The 20,706-nt window shown below is 43.9% G+C and overlaps 1 protein-coding gene across 3 annotated transcripts in view; it reads right to left on the reverse strand.

Annotated features, from left to right (window-relative positions):
- Positions 1-1,178: 1,178 nt before the first annotated feature.
- ankrd13b (ankyrin repeat domain 13B) overlaps positions 1,179-20,706 on the reverse strand; it is a 47,904-nt gene continuing 28,376 nt past the window's right edge. For 2 of the 3 annotated variants that reach the window (XM_080889382.1, XM_080889381.1), the window contains exons 4-16: positions 20,492-20,616; positions 19,542-19,590; positions 19,161-19,304; positions 18,128-18,368; positions 15,540-15,606; positions 14,715-14,796; positions 11,897-11,961; positions 10,836-10,972; positions 9,793-9,950; positions 9,346-9,534; positions 7,237-7,400; positions 4,974-5,050; positions 1,179-2,941 (exon numbers count right to left, since the gene is read on the reverse strand). In XM_080889382.1, the coding sequence (XP_080745508.1) occupies positions 2,740-2,941; positions 4,974-5,050; positions 7,237-7,400; positions 9,346-9,534; positions 9,793-9,950; positions 10,836-10,972; positions 11,897-11,961; positions 14,715-14,796; positions 15,540-15,606; positions 18,128-18,368; positions 19,161-19,304; positions 19,542-19,590; positions 20,492-20,616 (1,700 nt within the window). In that variant the 3' untranslated portion in view covers positions 1,179-2,739. The remainder of the gene's footprint in view (positions 2,942-4,973; positions 5,051-7,236; positions 7,401-9,345; positions 9,535-9,792; positions 9,951-10,835; positions 10,973-11,896; positions 11,962-14,714; positions 14,797-15,539; positions 15,607-18,127; positions 18,369-19,160; positions 19,305-19,541; positions 19,591-20,491; positions 20,617-20,706) is intronic. The other variant, XM_080889383.1, reaches the window with a different exon arrangement.

The raw sequence follows: 20,706 nt of genomic DNA on the forward strand, positions 1-20,706 counted from the left end.
CTTTTAAATATACCGCCACCTGCTGGACAGGCTGATCCACACACTAAAACTGGATTTCATGACATCGGGTATTGCCACTACCAAGCTTCTTTTCGAATGACTGAAAAGCACATCCTTAATAGAAATACATTTTACCTCTCGTTTTTAACTACAACTAACCGATCTTTTAAGCACGTCGGTGCCAACTCCAGTGGGAAATGATCTCCATCAGTGTTCAGCGCAGCTTATTTCAGGCTGACATTTTACCTACTGTTTCATGTGGGTAATTAAATACTGAGATGTAGGCCACCGGAGCCCCTGCTGAGAGACCCACACACAGACACGAGGCACAGACTGACATTAAAGGACTGAATCTGCTTTTAAAAAAAGAGAGGCTGGAGATAACTAAGACATCAAAACTCACAGGCTCCATATATGAAGACCAAAAGACTCTTTGGTGGTTTAAGTGAATCAAGAGGAAAAGCTGAGATCCCCTGACGTTTTCACCAATTAAATCCACCTCAGCAGACACAGCAGAAGGATTTTCAAATAAAATATGTGTGTGTGTGTGTGTGTGTGTTTATCATGAGGAGAGGGAATAAAAATCAGTGGAGCAGAAGAGGAGAAAGGCTGAGATTGGCATCCTTCCTCTTTGCATACTGATGCTCTGAACGTGACTTATATCAGCAGCTCTTTGCAAATTCGTTTCACATAGGCTTGCAGCTCGGTACCTTCCACAGTCCTGGTATTTTTCATAATGCGCACTGCTGGTTCGTCCTTTTTTTCTCTGTCCTGAGTGCTGTTTCTTGGAGGTTTTACAGCCTCTAATCTGCTCCCCTTTTTTTCTCCCTTGTAAGCCTAAAATAACTTAAGCCAAACAAAAAAAAAAAACAAAACAACCCAGTTGGATCAGACTTCTTCAGCTCTGGGAATCCATGTCACAGGGACGATGATGAAGGTGGCAGCTGCTAAAAACGGATGAGCTCTCTCTGGTGCTGACAGACGCCGCAGCATTCCCCAATCTCGTGTGAAATAAATTGCTTTTGTCACTGTCCTCCACTGGAGAGGACCACGGAAACGAACTTAACAGTGGAAGAACTGTAGCGCGTGTGTGTGTGGTTTGGGGGGTGGTGAAGGGATTTACAGAGCATTTGAAAGGCTTAAGGAAAAAAAAATCAAATAACACATTTCTACATTGCTCTCCAAAAAAAAAAGATTTTCCTTTATTTAAATCATGTCAATTCACTTCCCAGCATACGTCATGAAAACACTGTGCTTTTTTTAACGTTTTGCAACATTTTTTCAAAAAGTAAAAAACAAAAGGAGCATTTTTTTAACTTCTTAACCCAACCGGGAAAGCTTAGAACCATGAATTACAGAAGGAAAAGAGAAGGTGGTATCCTCAGTTTGTGCTGATGCTGAAAGTTTTACATTTCTCACTTAATTAAAAAAAAAAAAAAAACAGAGCATAAGGTGTCCCTGCTCTCGTCATCCTCCACACAAAAACAAAACAAGTCCCTCAGAGCTCATCTACATTTGCACCCTGCCAATTTCTAAGAAAAAATTTGAGGGGTGATTTTACACTGGATTTTAGTTTTCAGCTTTTAAAAAAACTTTTGCTCAGTGAAACTTGCCGTAGGTCACAAAAGACCCCCACCCCTTTCATTGGGTGCAGACCATGCTGAAATATTATAATGCACAGAAACACACTCACAAAAAAACAAAAACAAACAACCATCAGCTCATGTAAGGTGAGAAAAAGCAAATTTACAGAGAAAACTCTTCTCTAACCCACGATCCACATACAAACCTTTATTCCTGTTACTGTTTTTATTAATAAATGCTCTACTTCACATACAGTATAGTTAGTACACACCTAGTGTTCATCTGGGAGTCTCATCATTACTGTGCTCCTTGCAAAGCCCGGCGTCAGGGTTTAAAACTAGACCCCGGCCTGGGTTTCTTTTTTTGTTTTAAACTTTGTGCTCAAACTCAAACATCCATTAACAGTCATATATGTGCTTCACCCACAAGTACAGTACATCTGGATTTTGTGCAAATCAAAAAAAAAAAAGAAGAAGAAGAAACACATTAGTCCATCATTTTAAAAATTTTCATTAAAAACTGAGGAAGTCTGATAATTTATCGGCCTTCAAATGAGGAAGGCGTTCTCCACGCCGCTGCGCTCTTCGATGCAGTCAGAACTGAAAACCACACGCGCTCAGTGGTGACGGGAGCGTGGGGTGAGTGTGCATTAGGTGCTGGAGCAGTGAGTTGGCCTGACACACTACATTTAGGGGAACTGTTTAGTTGACCTTATTGACCTTCTGTGCGTTGAGCTGGTTTGTTTTAAACGCACACACACACACGCACAGACAAACACGCACCCTTGCAAAACACCCCCCAAGAAATCATTAATTCGAGACGGAGTTCCTGTTAAACTGTACCGGATGTGTCGTTGGTTGTAAACTGGCACTTGTTGAGAAAGTGCCAATGTGGCAGAAGAGAGACCAGGCGTGCGTCCATCTCTGGCTTTGTGAAGCCGGGCAGACGCAACCACCTCATGGCTTCATGGGAAAAGGGTCTGGCTGAGGCGAGGGGAGGGACGGCCAGGTCAGATGTTACCTCTAAGATGGTTTTCTTTTTAAATTTCCAAGATTTTAAGCGGACACCTGCCCTTTTCCACCCACCTCCCCTCAGTCCAAACCCCCCACCCTGGCAGGACCGCCTGGTTCAGAGGGAGGGTGTGGGGTGAGGGGCTCATTTCTCCATGAGTGACAGCTGGATGATGCGCTGCAGCTCCTCCTCCTCCTGCTGCTGCCGAAGCTCTGCCTCCTGCTGCTCCCGGGCTGAGATCTCCATGGCGATACGCAGCTGCTCGTCATAGCTGCAGGTGGTCGGCTTCTTCTTGGAGGGGGTGGAGCAAAGGCTGGTGGGGGGGCGGGGCTTGTGCTGGGGGGTGCTGCGTACAGGGGCGAGGAAACACGGGTTTAAAAACCTCCTCAGTGGGCACACAGTAGGCATCATTCATAATAAGGATAAGTCAGTAATGGTTTCACTGTGAGTCAATGCATGAATAATGAATGAGGTCTGGGTTGCCAGGTTATGAGAATCTCCTCTGATTGCTGTTTATCTTTCCATCGTGACACTTTGCTTTGTCTTTTAATCTAACGCTTCACCGGAACTTAAACCTGGATCTGTCTCGTCCTGATTCCATTTATTACCGTCTGTCATTCTGCAGATTTGATGAACGGTGGGAGAAAGCTATTATCGACTCAAATTAGCTGCAGACTACATTGTGGAGTCTTAGTAAACGCTTTATTTAAAAACAAGGTGCGACAAAGGCTTCAGAAGAGACACAGCGAGACATGCGTTCCCATAACTGTGCTCGGTTCTATCACGAAATACTAAAAAAAACCAAAACTGTTTTTACCACAGACTGTATATAAAAGATGGACACAGAAACCCTGGAGTCAAGCATTTAAGCTGTCACTGTCTTTTTTTTCCCAGCTAAGTCATTCTGAGGACACTACACACAATAGCCAAGCATTTCTCTCTGCAACCCCAATGCCAAAAAAATGCATCAAATAAAATACAATTTGGGACTCTGACGTGAAAATCTCATAGACACTAACTTTATTTATAGTGGAACACAGAAAACATGCCAAACGGTTAAACATTTTACTGCTTTAGAAAAGTATTAGCTCATGTGGGACTTGATGCCCCACAGCAACACATCTCAAAAACGTTAAGTGATGCTAAAAAGAAACAGCTGGAGGGACATTTTGCAACTGATTAGTTTAACTGGGTAGAAAAAGACAGGCAGCGTTTCTCATGAGTAAAGACGTTCACCAATTTGCCAAAATTCTGGATAAGGCAGAAAAGCAGTACTGGCCCATGATTTTGGGCCCTCGGGCAGCACTGCATTTAGAAATCAAACTTATGCTTAAGTTCATCAAGGACGATCCGCCTGCTTTCCTGGGTGTCTGACTGCTGGTCTGTTATTTACATCACTTCCTCTTTCCCACGCTGTCAAACTCGATGCCGACAGCACTGCTCTAGTGATCAGTCCTGCTTCCACTGAGCCAATCTGCCTCCACTCTGCTGAGATGTTAGCTTATTTTTCCATATCTGACATATTTTCTGTGTTCTACAGTAATATTTGGGTTTATGAGATTGCATTCTGTTCTTATTTTTACAGCTTTGCAACTTTCTCTTGGTGTCGGTCTATAGGTCCAACACTTTCCCCTCAGGTTAGAACTTTGGCTCGAGTAAACACTGCTATGGCAAGACTTGGGGGGGAGGCAGTGACGAAGAGGATAGGACAGTCTGTGAATCCAACCAGCCATCTGCAAACAGGGAATGCACCCAGAGAGAAACACTGTCTAAAGATAACAGAGGCTAAAGTCAACTACAGCACTGTCAACTGAGAAAGCAGGAAACTCTCTCAACTCTCTCATCCTCCCACCAACACCCCCTCTCTGCAAACACACACACACACACACACACACACACACACACACACACACACACACACACACACACACACACACACACACACACACACACACACTGGAGCTCAGATAGCAGATAGGAGAGGGGGAGAATAGCAGGATGGATAAGAGAATAGAGCAAGGAATGGGACAGGAATACAGGATGTGAGTCAAGTATGGGAGGAAAGAACCACAGGAAAAAAAAATTCACAGAGGAGTGCGAGACACTGAAGATTAACAACACATAAGAGAGCTGAGAGGAAGTCAGAGACAATGCGGTGGAGGGATGGCAGGATATAATCGCCTTCATCCTGGCACTCAAGGAGATTTATGCGGGGGCTTTTTTCCCCTCGCTGCTGACAACGAAAGTCCCGCTCTCTTTCATTCACTGACGCTTTTATCAGACTTTCTAACAAAGTCCCCAATAACAAAGAGCTTTAACTCAAACACGTGGGAGTCATTAAAAATCCCCCAAAATAAAACAAAGGCTTTCATTCTGACCTCTCGACACGACTCGGGTCGCAGGACAGAGGGTGAGTCCCCGGCTTGCTGTTGGTCAGCGCCTCCCAGATGGTCACCTGGGCACACAAAAGAGAAGGCGGCACAGGAAGTCAGTGAAGGAGCGCTGCAGGAAGCGGTGCATGCAAAACAAACGCATCCTCGTTCCCTGTAGGCAGCTTCCTGTTAACGTATGGTAGAGACAGAGCCAGCGGCCTTGGTCGTAAACTAAATGATCGATCCTGGCTGCGGTCCTACTCAAGTCCACGTACAGTTTTAATGCTACCAGTGATTAATAAAGATGAGAAGCACTTGTTAAATATAGACGTTCAAGTTTCAAATTCAGCTTCACACTGTCACAGAAATATATGGAAGCTGTGAACAAAAGCTGTTTTTTAGAAGATGACAGGATACCGTGTAAGCTAGATTTGTACAGCAGTTAAATCTGTAAAACACAGCGTGTCGGCGGGACGATCCTTTAACACCTGTCCTGCTTTGGTATTAGAGCAGTAATTAAAAGTGTCACCTTTCTCGGCGGCGCAGCGGTGGAAGCGCTCGGTACGGCTGCTGGAGACGAGAGCACAAACTGCAGCACAAAGCCTAAGCTGCAACCGTGCCCTTGCCTCCTCTGCTCCTTCCCCTTGTGTATTTCAGCTAAGAAAACTCAGAGGATGTTCTCTGACCTGTCTCACAGAGCCTATTTATACCTCACTTTCTGTAACGTCTGGAAGAAGGCCAAGGGCTATCAGGACCGAGGATCTCTGGGATTTTAAACAGCGCCGATCCTCAGGCAGCGTGCGCCACACATCAGAGCCAATTTATTCTACTTACTGATTTTACTTCAGCACTGATTGTTTTTTTATTTTCAAAACAGCTCACTTTTTCCCTCCTTCACTGCGTATATTTGTCTGGTCTTGCTTGACTTATGGTTAAATTTATTGCTGCCATTTGCGCCGTATAATTTAAAAGCAGGGAGAATACTTTCCACATTTGCTCCCTGTGCCTGCTCATAGAAATATACACACAGATATGTCATACTCCGCTGCCATTAATTACAGTAACGCGTCAGCACCATATTAGTATGGGAAAGCCGCATCTCCACTGTCTACTGTTTAAACAGACACAGAATTTGTGTGTGACATATCAGATTTAACATGTTTGGAACACATAACGAGACACATTGCAAAACATCAGTTTGGCGAGGTGCATCTCTGCAGCAGAGATGCACCTCAGAGGCTGCTAAAGATATACATGCACACAAGTGCTTCTTAATGCAAATGTCTCATCAGCCGATTACATGGCCGCGACTGAATTTGGGCAGACCCGGCCGAGATGATCCTCTGAAGTTTAAATTGAGCATTAGAATGAGGAAGAACGATGATTTAAGGAACTTTAAATGTGTCATTGTTGATGGTGCGAGACATGCTGGTCTAAGCGTGTCAGAAACTGCTCATCTGCTGGGATTTTCCCACAAAAACATCTCTGCTGTTTAAAGAGAATGGTCTGAGATTTGGGTAAAAATGCCTCGTTTATGGCCTGACTGCTTTGAGCTAGCTGATTGAACGGCACCAAAGGCCACAGAAGAGCATCTCTGAACACACAGTACTGGACAACAATGGTTCCAGCTACTCCTGGTGCAAAGGTGTAGGGTACACTTTTTGAGCCTTTAGTACAATTTGGGCAACCCAATGACAGAAAAGAATAAGAATTTATGGTACATGAATTTGAGCGTCCCATATGAATCAAAAATTGAACTGTTTTGTATAAATTAATAAATTATGAACTTCATAACGTGCAACTGCACTGCCTAAACATCATCCAAGTCATCCATTAGCTAGTCTGTGGGCTTGATTAAAACAGAACTACGTTCAGCTCATCCACAGTGTAGCATTCCCAGTATGCTGACACAGGTTCATTCACTATGTGTAGGCTACAATCAGCTGCTCTTTATAGGATGCGGGGAATACACCCAACCTTTACAGCACCATCAAAAATGATGAAGTGTAACATTAACCTTAGCTTCCAACCTGATGATGACCGCCAACTGTCATAAAAGCCAGCTAGACTGAGAGTCTTCAGTAAAAATAGGAACCCTGCTGTAGTCTTTTTAAACGACTATGCTATCTGGATCATTGCTAACTGTGCATGTGTAGCCTGAGCAAAACATATGAAGCAGTTTGATTTAGCTAATAGCCAGTTAAGCACTGATTTAAGCTCCCCGCAGAAGAGAAAAGATGATCTCGCAGGAGTTTCACATTGAAGCCACCTGATCGTATTCGGAGCCAGCCTCCAGAAGGCTCTGCTGTATGGCAAACTGCAGCAGATCCTCCTCCTCCTCCCTCATGCTGTCTCTCTGTTTGCCTCCTAGCATGGTGTATCCAGGTGGGGCCTCAAACACACACGGGGGAATCTCGCTGGCTCGACAGGACACTGCAGCACACGGGGGGGAAGGCAAAGGGCAAGAGATGGGAAGGAGTGTTATCTGGCAGTAAAGGAGGCTAAAGGAGAGGAGCGGAAAAATACAAGAGGTTTTTTTTCTGAGTAAAAGAAAGCACGAGGAGACTTAAACCCTTGAATTAACAGATATTGCACAAATTTACAAGTGTCAGCCTGTCACTCAGCAGAAGTTTGGGAGAAAGCAGACAAATCTGGCAGGAAACACTTCATATTTGCAGATTTACATGTGTCACCTATTGAGGCAAAACCTCAGTCTATTGACCCAAAGCCTGTAATAAAGTGTACTTTTGCACCTGACTATTTTCAGAGACATTAGCCACTAAATACTCACCAATGAATCATTCAAACTCAAAAACTCAAAGTATGAATCCGTGTTGTGTCTCACATAACAGTCAATAAGAACTAATTTTATATTGTAACATTAGACACTTTGTTACTAGGAGACTGGTCTCAGTGGTTGTAAGTGGGAAGAAAAGGCTGAGGTAAATTACACTTAGCATCAGTGGCAACGGGTCTTATGGAGTGATGAACCCAGATTTGAAATGTTTGCTTCAAATCATCATCAGTATGTCTGAAGAAGATCGAGAAAGAGGTACAGCCATCTGTAAAACATGATGTCATCATCTGGAGATTCATTTAAGTGGTGTTGGGATTCTTTCAAAAAGCATTTGATTGGCATAGCTTCATTTTTTTCAGCATGAAGGTCCCAAACACATTTCCAATGCAGTAAATACCTGGATAGAAAAACACACAATGTTGATCGTGCACTGGCGTCCCAAAGCCCAGACCTCAACATTACTGAGAGAGTGTGGGATCATCTTCACAGAAAAGAGCTTTAAATGTCCGACAAGAAGCCTGGAGAAGTATTCCTGAAGACTATGTGAAGAAACCTTCCTAAGAGAGTTCAGGCTGTGTTGAAGAATAAAGGTGATCACAGCAAATATTGACTTTGAAGCTCGTTGGAATTGTAAAAACTCTGTTATTTTTGTGCACGTGTCCATGCAAATCGCTGCACCTACTTCCCATTTTCCTAGAAACATATCAAGACATGAGGATTGCCTCAAGACATTTGCACAGTAATGTGTATTAGCTGAAATTTCCAAAGTGTATAATTAGAGTATTTGTAATTAACACCCAGCAAACACTGGTTAGTCAGAGGTGTTGTATCCCATTGCCAGAAATAGCAAAGTAAAGGCAGGCGGTTTCTATGTCAGATGCATTGGACTGGATGTTTTTTTAGGTTCAAAGTCAGGAGTGTGGCTGTATTAGTCACCACTGCTGTTTGCCTTACGCAGCAGCAGTATAACTGATAGATGCAGCTTCTGGGTTGGAACAATGAAGCCAATGCATACACGCCTGAAAACCTGCACTCTATCTAAAGGCCACCAGATGGCAACAGCTGTGGTTGCAAAAAAACCCAAAAACGTCCACTACTATAGAAGTCTGGGCGAAAACAGCTTCGTGCCCTGACCACTGCAAACACTTTCCTGATGAGTTTATGGGCTCAGTCACTAACTAAAAACTAAACGCTCATCTGGAAGACATCTAAAGGAGACTCCAGAGAATTACGTCATGGTAGTTACATCCAGTTTATATGCTGTCCAATAAAGCTACAGACATTAACGTAAAATATGTCTCTATGCAGATAAACCAATGACTACAGTTTGTTATGATCTTCAAATCTGATAACTTGCTGCAGGATTACATGTCCCACGCAGGGGTGTGTCTAAAAGGGGGCATGTGGTGTACTCGGCTCAATTTAGTTCAACGATTTGGTGACAATATTTTGCAGACTTACATTATTAACACAAAATATACATATAATAAATTACACTGATGTTTAAAAAGAATATAACATTTTTTTGTGGAGCGGTAAAAGAAAAAGCTTCTACAGACATTCTACAGCTGAGGCGCTTACTGGTGGAACTAGAGCTGGAGACGCTGGACGAGTCGCTGCCCGGAGAAGGGGTGTCTGTCCTCGGGGTGTCCCTCTGTCTTTCGCCCTCCACCACCACTTCGTTGTCAGCACGGACACCGGCTCCCTCCTCACAGCCATTCAGGTTACTAAAGGTGATCCTGGCATTCAGGATGTGGTAGAGAGGGATCTCTGTAAGGAGAGGAGAGAAATTTCACCCCCATCCTCCAATAACACACATGTCCTTTATATCAGTTATTCTGTTTTTATGATTGATACATCTTATAAGTAATTTGGTCATTTCTTTACACCCTTTCTCTGCATGTCTTAACTTTCCATTAATCTGTGTGTCCATTTTCCAACCTTTCCATAACTGCGCCCTCCCCCTTTATTTAAACAGCACACATCTTAGCCCCCTCCCATCATGCGTCTCAATCTCACAGTGCTCACCAATCTTGACAGGGAAGCCAGGCGGCAAACGCAGAGTGATGAAGTCACGCAGCTTAGCGAACAGGGCGTTCGAGATCGCCATGAGATCGATGATAGGCACCACTTGTTCTGCCAGGGAAAGAGGGTGGGACTCACACAGCCACAACTTAGCTTTAAACCTGGGAACGAGCACACGTATGGGAAAAGAAAGAAGGCAGGAAGAAAGAGTTAATTAATAAATATCAGCAAATACATTTCTGACTAAAGCATAATTGAAGCAATTTATGCTCTTGCTCAGACAGTTAAATGTTTGCCCGGAGGAAGCTGCACAAAGACATTGATCACATCAGCTAACAGTGGCTGTCCACAAGCTGCTGAGTCGTTCTCAAACCGAGGCCGATCGATTCTCATATTCTAATTTGTCCAATGAATGAACACAAGATTGAGAGGCAGCTCTACAACCTCAGACCCGTCGTCCTCCTGATGTCCAGCAACTTTTCATTACCCGCTTGAAGAACGATGGTACTGGAAATGTCCGAAAGACCCAAAACACAGAGCAACAACCCCGATTTATGGGCAGCGGAATAACATCAGCTATGTTACAAAAAACACCTGAACACTCAGATCATTCTTTTATTTGCTTTTACTTTCCTCACTGAGTTCATATTTTCACTTCTTTTGCTTTTTGCTCCCTGAGTGACACAGAAAGCGTTCTTTCATTTCTTTTTTGTTTTGTTCCATTTGTTAATACGCTGGAGCGAAGATGATGTGCCATGAGTCATCGAGCCAGAGCTGAGTGATCGACTGCAGAAACCCACTAATTGCTCGACTCTCCACCAGCTTTGTAAAAACCTGAGTGTTTGTCTGCCGCTGTCATCTGGCTGCCTTTCACCTCAGAAGCTCGGCGGTCAGCTGCTGCGGACGGCCGATTTTCCTCTGGGCTCTTCTCTGTCCATCATTTTGTCAGCTCTGACAACGACTCTGCGACTCAGGGCGACTGTGCTCTACGCATGGCTGAATGTTTGGTTTGTTTTTTTGTTTCTTTTTCCGTGGGCACGTGTCACCTCTGCGTCTTGGTTGTGAGCTGGCACGGGTGGCCGATATCCCTCTGAGTGGTCGTCGAGCTGGGGTTGAAGTATTCCTCGGCGGTCAGCGCAGCGGGGTTTGTCACCACGGGGGACGACATCTGGGTCACCAGAGCCTGGGCAAAGTGAGGAGTGAATAACATGAATTTACAAAAAAAAAGATCCAGCTATAACATGTCTCCGTATTAAAGATAGTGAAGCTTTTACAGCTGTAGAAAAACGACTCTGTTCGCAGGGATGCAAAGGACTATTAATCAATACCAGAGGCTTTTCAGACTCACTTTCTCTGCTATTCTCTACTCTGTAGAGATTTCAAGGCTTTCCTTTTACCTACTGGCATTTTTTAACAACTCTTTGAAGGAGTCGTGCTCAAGCCAGAAGTTGTGAAAAAATTGATAAAGCGGTTTCTTATTTCACTATTCATCATTACAGCGGCTGGCTCGCTGCATTAATAACTATCTCGGTGTGACGCATGACTAAACCTGTCAAAAGTAGGAACAGCCATTCCTGCTACGGGCAAACAAAGAGTTGTGAAACAGAAGAAGTTTACGGTTTGGCAAAATAGCCGATTTTGCTTTGCGGGTCTTTGCAGTGCTAAGCTACAAGCTCAGGATACATTCATTGTCTGTGCACCAATTTTATCTGTTGCCCAAAAGAACTTAATGGGAAATTCAATTTTTTTGGTGTGTGTGTGGATGATGATGTGCAGAGGCGACAGGGAGGGGAAGCGAGTGAAGAGCCAGAATACAGAAATAGGAGAAGCAGGGAGGTATGAGTCATTGGTGCTCGGCAGCAGAAACAAATTAAAAAAACATAATCAATATCTGAGAGCGGTTTGGAGCCTCTGCTGTTGACACGGTCGACTCGACAGTCGGGATTCATACACTGCCTGACCATCCAAAGAGGAGGCGATCGAGTTGGGGGCGGGGTAACGCTAACACGAGAAGGTAGGAAATGTCCCTGAAAACAGCGATGACAGTCACAGCGCCGATTGCCGTTCATGTTTCACGTGACGATGTTCAAATCGAGTGTGTGCTCACCCCGTTATTAGGCCCCATGTGCTGTTCTGCAATCCCGAGGAAGTTCTGCAGTGGAGTCTTCCCACCTGCTCAGACACACAGCGGCAGCAACAAGTAAAAAAAGAAATGCACTTATATAATCACAGCACATCCATACAAACTACATGCTGTCCTGTTTGTTTTACACATTTACTTCAGATTACTGCACAGCCCTCTGTGTGGGCTCATTTATCGCCGCTGCAACTGTCCACAGTGTCATTTTGCTCTATAATGCTCTGCTCAGGATGCCTTATTGCATTACATGAAGCTTTTTGTAATGCACTCTTATCTACGAGGAGCCAGCATGAACCAAGGCAAGCCAGCTTAGGTGGTCTAGCCTAAATATCAGCAGATCTCACAGCAGAACCTGATACGTGAGTAATTACGGACTACAGCTGGACAACGAGAAGCCCTCAATCTCAACATTGTTCTTACTTTTCCTACTTCCACCTCTTGACTTGACCTTTTCCTGCTCTGAGGCTCTCTCACCCTGCTTTGCTATAGTTCATTAAATCATAGACATATTTCCCCCCCTCAGAAAAAAGTTCAATTCTTTATCTCATCCATGTAAGATGCCAGTTGAATAGCACTTCTTCAAGACGACGATTTTAGTGCTCCAATAAAAAAGAGAGCGAGGGCATCACTTTTGGAGATATGTCACCGTCATTATTCTGGGAAACAGGCACAGCAGTAATGGGAGAAAAAAAAAAAATCACATTTGTCACACAAATCAAAAGATAATACAAGAATCTTGAGAATATTTGAGGTCTTAACGGCCAATTCCTGCTACGGGACCACATGAGGCATTCGCTCATCACCCAAAATCCAGTCTAAGACATTCAACATGCTTGTCAAACTTTAAAGCACATTTATTGTAGATGCCTGTGTTCCCTTTTCCCCACTCTATTGTCATCTCAGACCGGCCCTGTCAGCATGTGGGGTGAAGTGGAATCATCTTTTTTTGGCTTAGGAAGGTTCCTAACTGGGTGAAATGACCTGGTGTCCAAATGACACCCACTTCTATATACTGGCACCTAATTTAGCTGTTTCCTGCAGAGTCTCAACACTGGCATCTTACAATGGATTTAGAAAAGTTGTTGATTATCATCCCAAACCATAGACTGGGTCAAAATAATTTGTTTTCCTCTGAGAGTGTGTTTGCAGCCCACACACTGTCAGTGAGCTTGTTCACGCTGCACTTTGGGTAGGAGTGGCACTTATTTCCACATCACCTGGACTTGCAAATGAGGTCACTTCACTTTCGGTGGTGGTGACTAAGAAAACCCTCCCCTATCTTGAGCTGCATCGTTTCCATGACATCACGATGTGCTCCTAGACATCACACAGGTGGAAACTTGTCCCTCTCCTGACTAACTATTGAGGAAACAGTGCTTCAAAAATGATGAGTGACGCACCAAATAACCTTTTCAGTTATCCATACACAGGCAACTTTTTATGATTACATGGGTTTAAAAAATTGTTCTATTATTTTACATTTGATTTACATAGTACTAAATCACAACATCAGTTACCTCAAGGGGCTTCGTATGTAAGGCAAAGAGCCCAGAATAATACAGAGGAAACCCCAACAATCAGATGACTCCCTATAAGCAAGTGCTTGATGACAGTGAGGAGGAAAAACTCACTTTTAACAGGACAACACCTCTGAGGGCTCTGCTTCCCATTCTACCCCAGAAACAACACAAGCCAGCAGTCTGAGAGTTAAGTGCTCTACTGGGGCGATGTGGTACTTGGAGGCCTTTAAGATATGGTGTGTCCTTGTATGTAAATGGACTTCGCATACAGACAAATGAGGATAAAGATTTGGCTTCACATCAAACTTCTTTGATGTCTCATCAAACAATGAGAATAAACAACTAAATAAGGTGGAAACATCTAAATTAATTCTGATTCTAATGGTTCAAGTCCCGTCTACTTTCAAAAGCTGTATATTGCAAAATACCAAAAGTGAAATCTGCAATCATAAACTCCAGGATCATTCCTAAAATTAGACATCGAGGGGTTTAAAAGATCCACAGTGGAGAAACTCAAAAGCTGCTTTTCATTTAGATCTGAGCACCCAAAAAAAAAAAGTGAGCAGCTTGATAGTGTGTGGTTTGGACGTGGTGGTGCGGTTTGTCTTTATCAAACCAGAAACTGAATAAGTACTAAAAGCAGAGCAAAGGTCCATCACTATATTGTGGTTTTTAAAGCACTGATCTACATTTCAGCCTTTGGTCATCTAATCTGTCTACAGCTGCTGATGATACAGTGTGTGCCTCTCCTAGGATATATAGGAGCACTTAAAGGTTTGTTTTTTAAATTCTTAACAGCGTTAACAAAATGATGAAAAGTAGCTCGAGGAAATGGGCAAATGGACCGAGTCACTCATTCAGGAGTCAGTGTAGCGTCTCTGAGAACACTTTCCTCGTGCATATTAGCAGAGCGCAGATGGGGATTGTGACCTGGGAGAGAGGAGCTCTCTCAGAAGAGCGTGTGATGGTTGATCCTGGCTGACAGCGACGGTCCAGGGAGAGAGGGAAACCTGCTAATCCTGTTTGATTTATGATGTGAACCAGAAAATGAGACGGAGCCACCGAGAGAACTTTACGGGCTGTTAGCCGCAGCCTCGGGGTGATCTCATCGAGCTCAGGTGAGAGGGATTAGTCATCGGTGACTCTTCTATCGGACGTGTTTCGGCACTTGGACTGCGGGTTACAACGGCGCGGAGGACGTAATGGAGAGATTCAGCTGTAGGGGAACAAAAAAGGCGTGACGACATCCTGATGAAGTGACTTACCTTTTATCTTGTTCTTGTTCTGGTCTGACAGATGGTCGGTTCTGGTCCTGGTAATCAGCTCAACATTGGATGCTGCATACACCTGAAAGAGGAAGACACATAACTCCTTTTTTCTGTTCACGCACACTTTACCACCTCATAGCTGTAGCAATAATTCCAAAAACAACTTGTCACCATACAAGCTATAAAGCAAAACCAAAACCCTTAAAGCCGCGATTTTTGTGCACCCTAGTTGCTAGTCTGCAGTCCGACTAGTCCACAGCAAAATGCAGGAATTCCTCAACAGTGACCATAAAAATCAGGCGCTGATTAAATATTGAGCAGGCTGCTGATACTGAGTTTACACTGACTACACACGACTGAAATAAAGAACTAAAAGCTTCCAGGGGTAGAGCAGTTCTGTATGCGTTGTCTGTTTATGTTTGCGACTCTAAATCAATGAAGCAGAAAATAGACAGCAGTATTTTACTGTAGAGCCCATCTGAAGGGCTTTTAAACCCACCGGTGACAGATGGCCCGGTAGTCTGACACTTGCCACCCATTGATCCCTCGAGGGGGACAAAGAAAACAAATGGGGTCAAGGTAACATGGTAATGTATTATTTTTTTTTTTACTTGATTTGAGAGGCCATCTGGTCTTTTAGGTGCTGCTGAATCTTGATCGATGGGTTTTTTTTAAAGCATGAAACAACTCTGGATTTTATTCATTCAGGAAATGAAATCCTCCAAGTTAAGTGAACTTTCATGGAATATCAAACTGAATATCAAATATCAAACGGTGGCTGGGCTTTCTCTGGACAGTGCGAGAGATAAGCGAGCCGCTTACCTTTGCTTCATATCCATTCACCGTCTCGGTCTTCTCGCTCCTCCATCCCAGGATGCCCGTCTTGTTCCTGCAACACAGTTTCAGCACATCCCAGGTCATCTCTCTCACGTCTCAAAGCCATAATAAAGCAAGTTCGGTTCCATCTAAGCTCAAGGACACAGTACCCAGGAGAGCTTCCTCTCCTGGGTACTGTGAAAGGAGAGGAAGCTCAAAAAAACCAAGTTTTCTCACAAGAGGAATCCTGAAGACGCTGGCCTTGTTTGTCACCAGTGAAGACGAGCAGTTCAGTGTGCAATTAGCAAACCTGCCAGAAGTCAGCGAGCAATATTGCATCTTCGTGATTTATTCGTGCCACTAAATTCCTCAAAGCTCAAAAACTCACTTTTCAAGGCTGGTTAATCCAATCATTTCAGCTCTTAAGTTTATTAGTGAAACAATATCAGATTTATTTATTTTTTTATTTTATCAGTGACATTTGGGAGAATTCTCCTAAGGGTTGTTACTCAAAAAGCTGTCACGCCTGTCTCCCATCCTACTTTGTTTAGATTTTCGTCAACAACAACTGTACGGGCTGTTTGGAAATTTGCTCCTCTGTGGATAAGCTGTTATAATTATCAAAAGATTTAGTTTAATGGAAAATACTGGCAATCTCACAAGCCTGAACCGTACTTTGCAAAATGTTAGCATGCTAAATAGTATAAACAAGGCCAGAACTACTAAAAAAACAAACTAGCATTGTTCTGTTTAAGTGATACATCACAGACTAACTTGCAGCCTGTTGCATTTTTGTAAATGATTGTTGGCCAAACAGACCCCAAGAGGACCGGCGCTAAACACGAATGCAAACGACTGCCAAGGCATACGATAATCTTCCATCCACTTCTCAAGGTAGTTTATCTTATATATACACCGAAGTAACGGAAAAATATGTCTTTCAAGCTAATATACACTACAGTCCTTTTATGTCCCTTGGCAAGTGGCACATGAATTTGTCTCAATCAGGGAAAGTCTGTAGCCTAAGCATACCGTTTCCTCTGCTAGCCAGCTGTCAAGGTCCTTGTCATGGGTTCCCAAAACTTTGAATCCAACTTTTAAAACAGTAAAACTGCAGCGCTGTGTTTTTTGTGTGCAAAGTTGCGTAGAGACGTAATAACTCCAGAGCTTTGAGGTGTCCCTGTCTAGGATGCTTGACGAAGCGGTTTGCTGTAAAGCATCCCAAATACATTACTGGACAGGAATGCTGACGGAGCAAAATGCACAGAGGTGACACCGAGGTGCAAGTCTGACAGTGAGATAATTACCCCACCCCAACCTCTCCTCGCTCAATTCTTGGAGTCATTCGTCTCTCTGCCTTCTTTCTCACTTTTAATCTGTTAACATTCACTTCCTGCCGCCGCTGCCTTTCCATCACTCGCCTATCTATCACCGTCTTCCTCTTTTTCCCCTCCTGCCACAAAAAAAGATCAAATATCTCTTTCTTCTGGCTTCTGTATTGTGCTTTCCTGCCCACAGCCTTGCTACCCGTTCATCTTTCCCTCCATTTTTCTTATTGTGTGCCTTCCCCTCATACCTCCACGTCCCAGCGTTAGTTCTGTCCCTCGCTCTCATTCCTTTTTTGTTTCATCTCTTTACATTTTCTCTTCTCCATCCCTCTCTGTCCAAACAAAACTCCCTCTTCCGTTACCCCCGTCCTTTCCTCATCAGTCTTATCTCTCCAACCAACCAGAATAGGATGAATTTTGTCCTCCATGACCCCCCCTGCCTCCCGCCTGCTCGGTCCACTCTTCTCTCCACCTTATGTCCGGCCTGTCTCTTGTCCAAGTCTTTTTGTCTTTTCCCACCACTGCATTTTACTTGTTTTACAGGCGCCCCCAGCTCGATTCAGGCAGCCAGAAGCTAATTTGTTCCTTCACATCAAGCGTAGTCCTGCAAATTTATTTGGGCACTTTTTGCCTTTTGAGGTTACACAGAGACAGAGAGGATGAAGAAGCGAGTAGTTAAATTAAAATACAATGATTACTATTGACCCAGTGTGACTGCAACTGGATTACAAGACAGCTGCTGCTATTTGAACATTGTTTTTACTTCTTTCAAAAGCTCTACAGTCTTACTTTAAACTACAGCGGGATTTTAGAATAACTATTTTAATGCACTTTTTTGATAGGAACACATTCCCAGATTTTTGGATACAATATTCCAAAAATATGTGCTCTTCAATGAAATTTAACAGTTTGTTCTATGCGACTTTTTCTTGTGTCCATTTCCTCCCACTGCTGCAGCTTTGGTTTGTATTTTCCTACACTTTGTGAAATGCATTTTGACAGCCACCAGAGAACGTGCCTGAACTCGTTCCACTCAGCTGTGGGTTGCAGTGTAGGAGGCAGCAACAGAGAAACGCTGACAGAAATTCAACTCTAACAACAAAAGAGTGATTTTTCTCCACTGGGGAAAAAACAAAACAAAGCAAAAAAAAAAAAGAACAGCAGATTAATGGAGCAAGTCCTGTGGCTGAGCTAAAGCTATTTATTAGCTTTGATTTTTCACATCCTGTATATTTTTGTTCAGTACATAGCAGTATTTTTTCTGACCTCTCGAACGCGATGTTGCGGGTGTCCAGCTGCGTGGTCACCACTGGGGCAGACAGCCGGGCCGCTACCTGCTCGTCAGTGGGCTGCATTACTCCCAGAAGGCCCAACCCAGCTGTGGTGCTGCTGCAGGCACCACCCTTCCCCCTGCCCGGCGAGAGCGCTGTGAGGGATGACACGCACAAGGTCTCACGGAACACCAGCTGCCTGTCGTGGTCGACCTCCATCACCTCTGCGCTGGAGTCTGAGAGAAAGACAGGGAGAGAAGGGAAGAGAAAAGTTGAGAGCTTTTCAGTGAGGTGAGAAAGTCCACAAATCTGTGATGCTTAGACAGACAGACAGACAGACAGATACCTGCCTGATACCAAGTCAATACAGGGCCAGTATTGCTGATACCAATATCAATACTGATACTTATAACTTATAAAGGGAGCTCATGAAGGGGAGACCAGTGTGTCATGATTTATGAGCTAAATCATCATCAACAGTTCAGTGAGCTACGTACTGAACTTGGAGGATAGAAATAAGTATCAATCCTACTGTGCTACATACCATTACCAACGCTGGTAAACACACGATCGATTATTGGATCGATCCCCCATCTCTACTTCCCACTACGGGAGATTTAAAGGATACATATTGGAGATAAATTTAGGAAACACAGTTATCGTCTTGGTTTATGAGAATCATTTGAAATCAATACCAGCTTCATGCCTTTGTGATCAATAAAGCCACAGGAAGCAGCGAGTTGGCTTAGCTTAGCACAAAAACAGGAGGAAACAGCTAGCTTTGCGCTCTACTCATTTTGATATTAAACCGTGTTTGTTTCACTTGTGCAAATAATTCTCAGCAAAAACGCAACGAAAGAAAAATGCTAATTGAATTGTGCTTTTGTTGTTCTCACGTCGCCCAGTTTCATCTGTCTTTCACCTCCATTTTTAAATATCAGCACTAGTCAGTGTGGTTTTCTTTGAATGCATTTTGACACACTGCGTGCACCTCACACAGAGCGAGCCAGTCGAGCTCAAACTCTCACCCTGTCCCTTGAAAATGAAGCTCCGGTTTCCTCTCTGCCAGGTCATCTGTTCAAATCCCATCAGGGTGGTGTCAACACGGAGACACTGACCACTCTTCCAAACTCTGTATGTGTCACTGGGGCAGATGCGAGACACCAGGGGCACTAAGGACGAATACAGACACTCTTTGACTCAAACCATGCTGAGCTAGGTCTCAGTTTTCTTTTTTGCATTTGAATTTTTTAAATTTAAGCCATTCTAACCTACACATACAATACAAATGCTTTTCTGACATGCAACTGAAAACAGGTGTCTTTAGCCTAAGAGGCAGATAAAATTAATAGATCTGACTGGTTGGTACTGGCTTTTACTGGATCACTGGACACAAGGACTGGACTCACCCCAGCTGGTAAACTCCCATTTCATCTCCACATAGAAGTCTTGGGCCTGCTTAGGGTGGAGGAGGAGAGCAGAGACAGACAGAGAAAGGAATAAAAATGAGAAAACACTGAGCATCGATAAAGAGGAAGATACGGAGGGAGAGTTGTGGAGAGTGATGAAGTTAAAGATTAACAGACAGAGGGAGGAGAATACCGATGTGCAGGAGGAGAGAAAAAAAGAAGTAAAGCAAATAAATGCAGCAGGGATGTCTGTGCCAAAGATGATGGGACTGGAAACTGGAAATGTCTGCATATGTGTGTGTGTGTGTTAATAATAGAAGTGATGGATGGAGGGATGGAGAGGACAATAATGTGGGTGAGAGCAGCGGCAGATGAAGAAGGATGAGATGTGTGTAACGCTCGCGGGTTCGTGTGCGAGTGCGTTTGAGTGCCAGTGCTCCTTGCTGTTTTCACAGTGTGAGGGTGTTGTGTGTATCAGGGAGCCGGCAGGAGCAGATACACAGGAAGTCAGACAGTTTGGAGGCACATCCCTGCATCGCTGTCACTGTTTTGTGCAACAGCTCCAACACAATCTGCTGCTGCAGGCTTCTAACCATTAACCTCCTGTACGGGCAGCCTCGGCATGTCCATCACTGCTTTTTTGCCTTCAAACAGGGCAATCCTGAGGTCCTTAGGGAACAGCTATGAGTCAGATTAGAGGGAGAGAGCGCTTTGCAACATGGAGACATATCCTTTGAGTGTATCGCCCTTGTTAAAGAAAGCTATTAATACCTTCAGAAAGGATCTCGTGGGAAAAGCAAATTTGCATGTAAATTTGAAAAAGACTTATTTACATTTCAAATGCATTTATAGCTTCCATATTTATCACCCACATGGCTTGCACACTTATTTCATGAACCTGTGCACTACAGCGCGTGTGTGTGCTTATGGGTGCTTGTGTGAAATCGCACTTGGCGCAGTCGCTCCAGCAGGACGGGGATGCCCGCCAGTCTCTTGGCAGTCCTCTGGTAGTCACGGTAACGAAGCACGAGACGCACCAGCTCCGGATCTCTGGTACTCACCGCCTCCTGAAGAACTGAGAGGGAGAGTAAAACAGAACCAGTCACTCAGGCTTCATCTAAAATTTATGTACATGAACAATTTAAAGGGGGCAGCGAGAACTGCC

The sequence above is a fragment of the Rhamphochromis sp. 'chilingali' genome (assembly GCF_963969265.1).
Source record: "Rhamphochromis sp. 'chilingali' genome assembly, chromosome: 8".
Classification (NCBI taxonomy): domain Eukaryota; kingdom Metazoa; phylum Chordata; class Actinopteri; order Cichliformes; family Cichlidae; genus Rhamphochromis; species Rhamphochromis sp. 'chilingali'.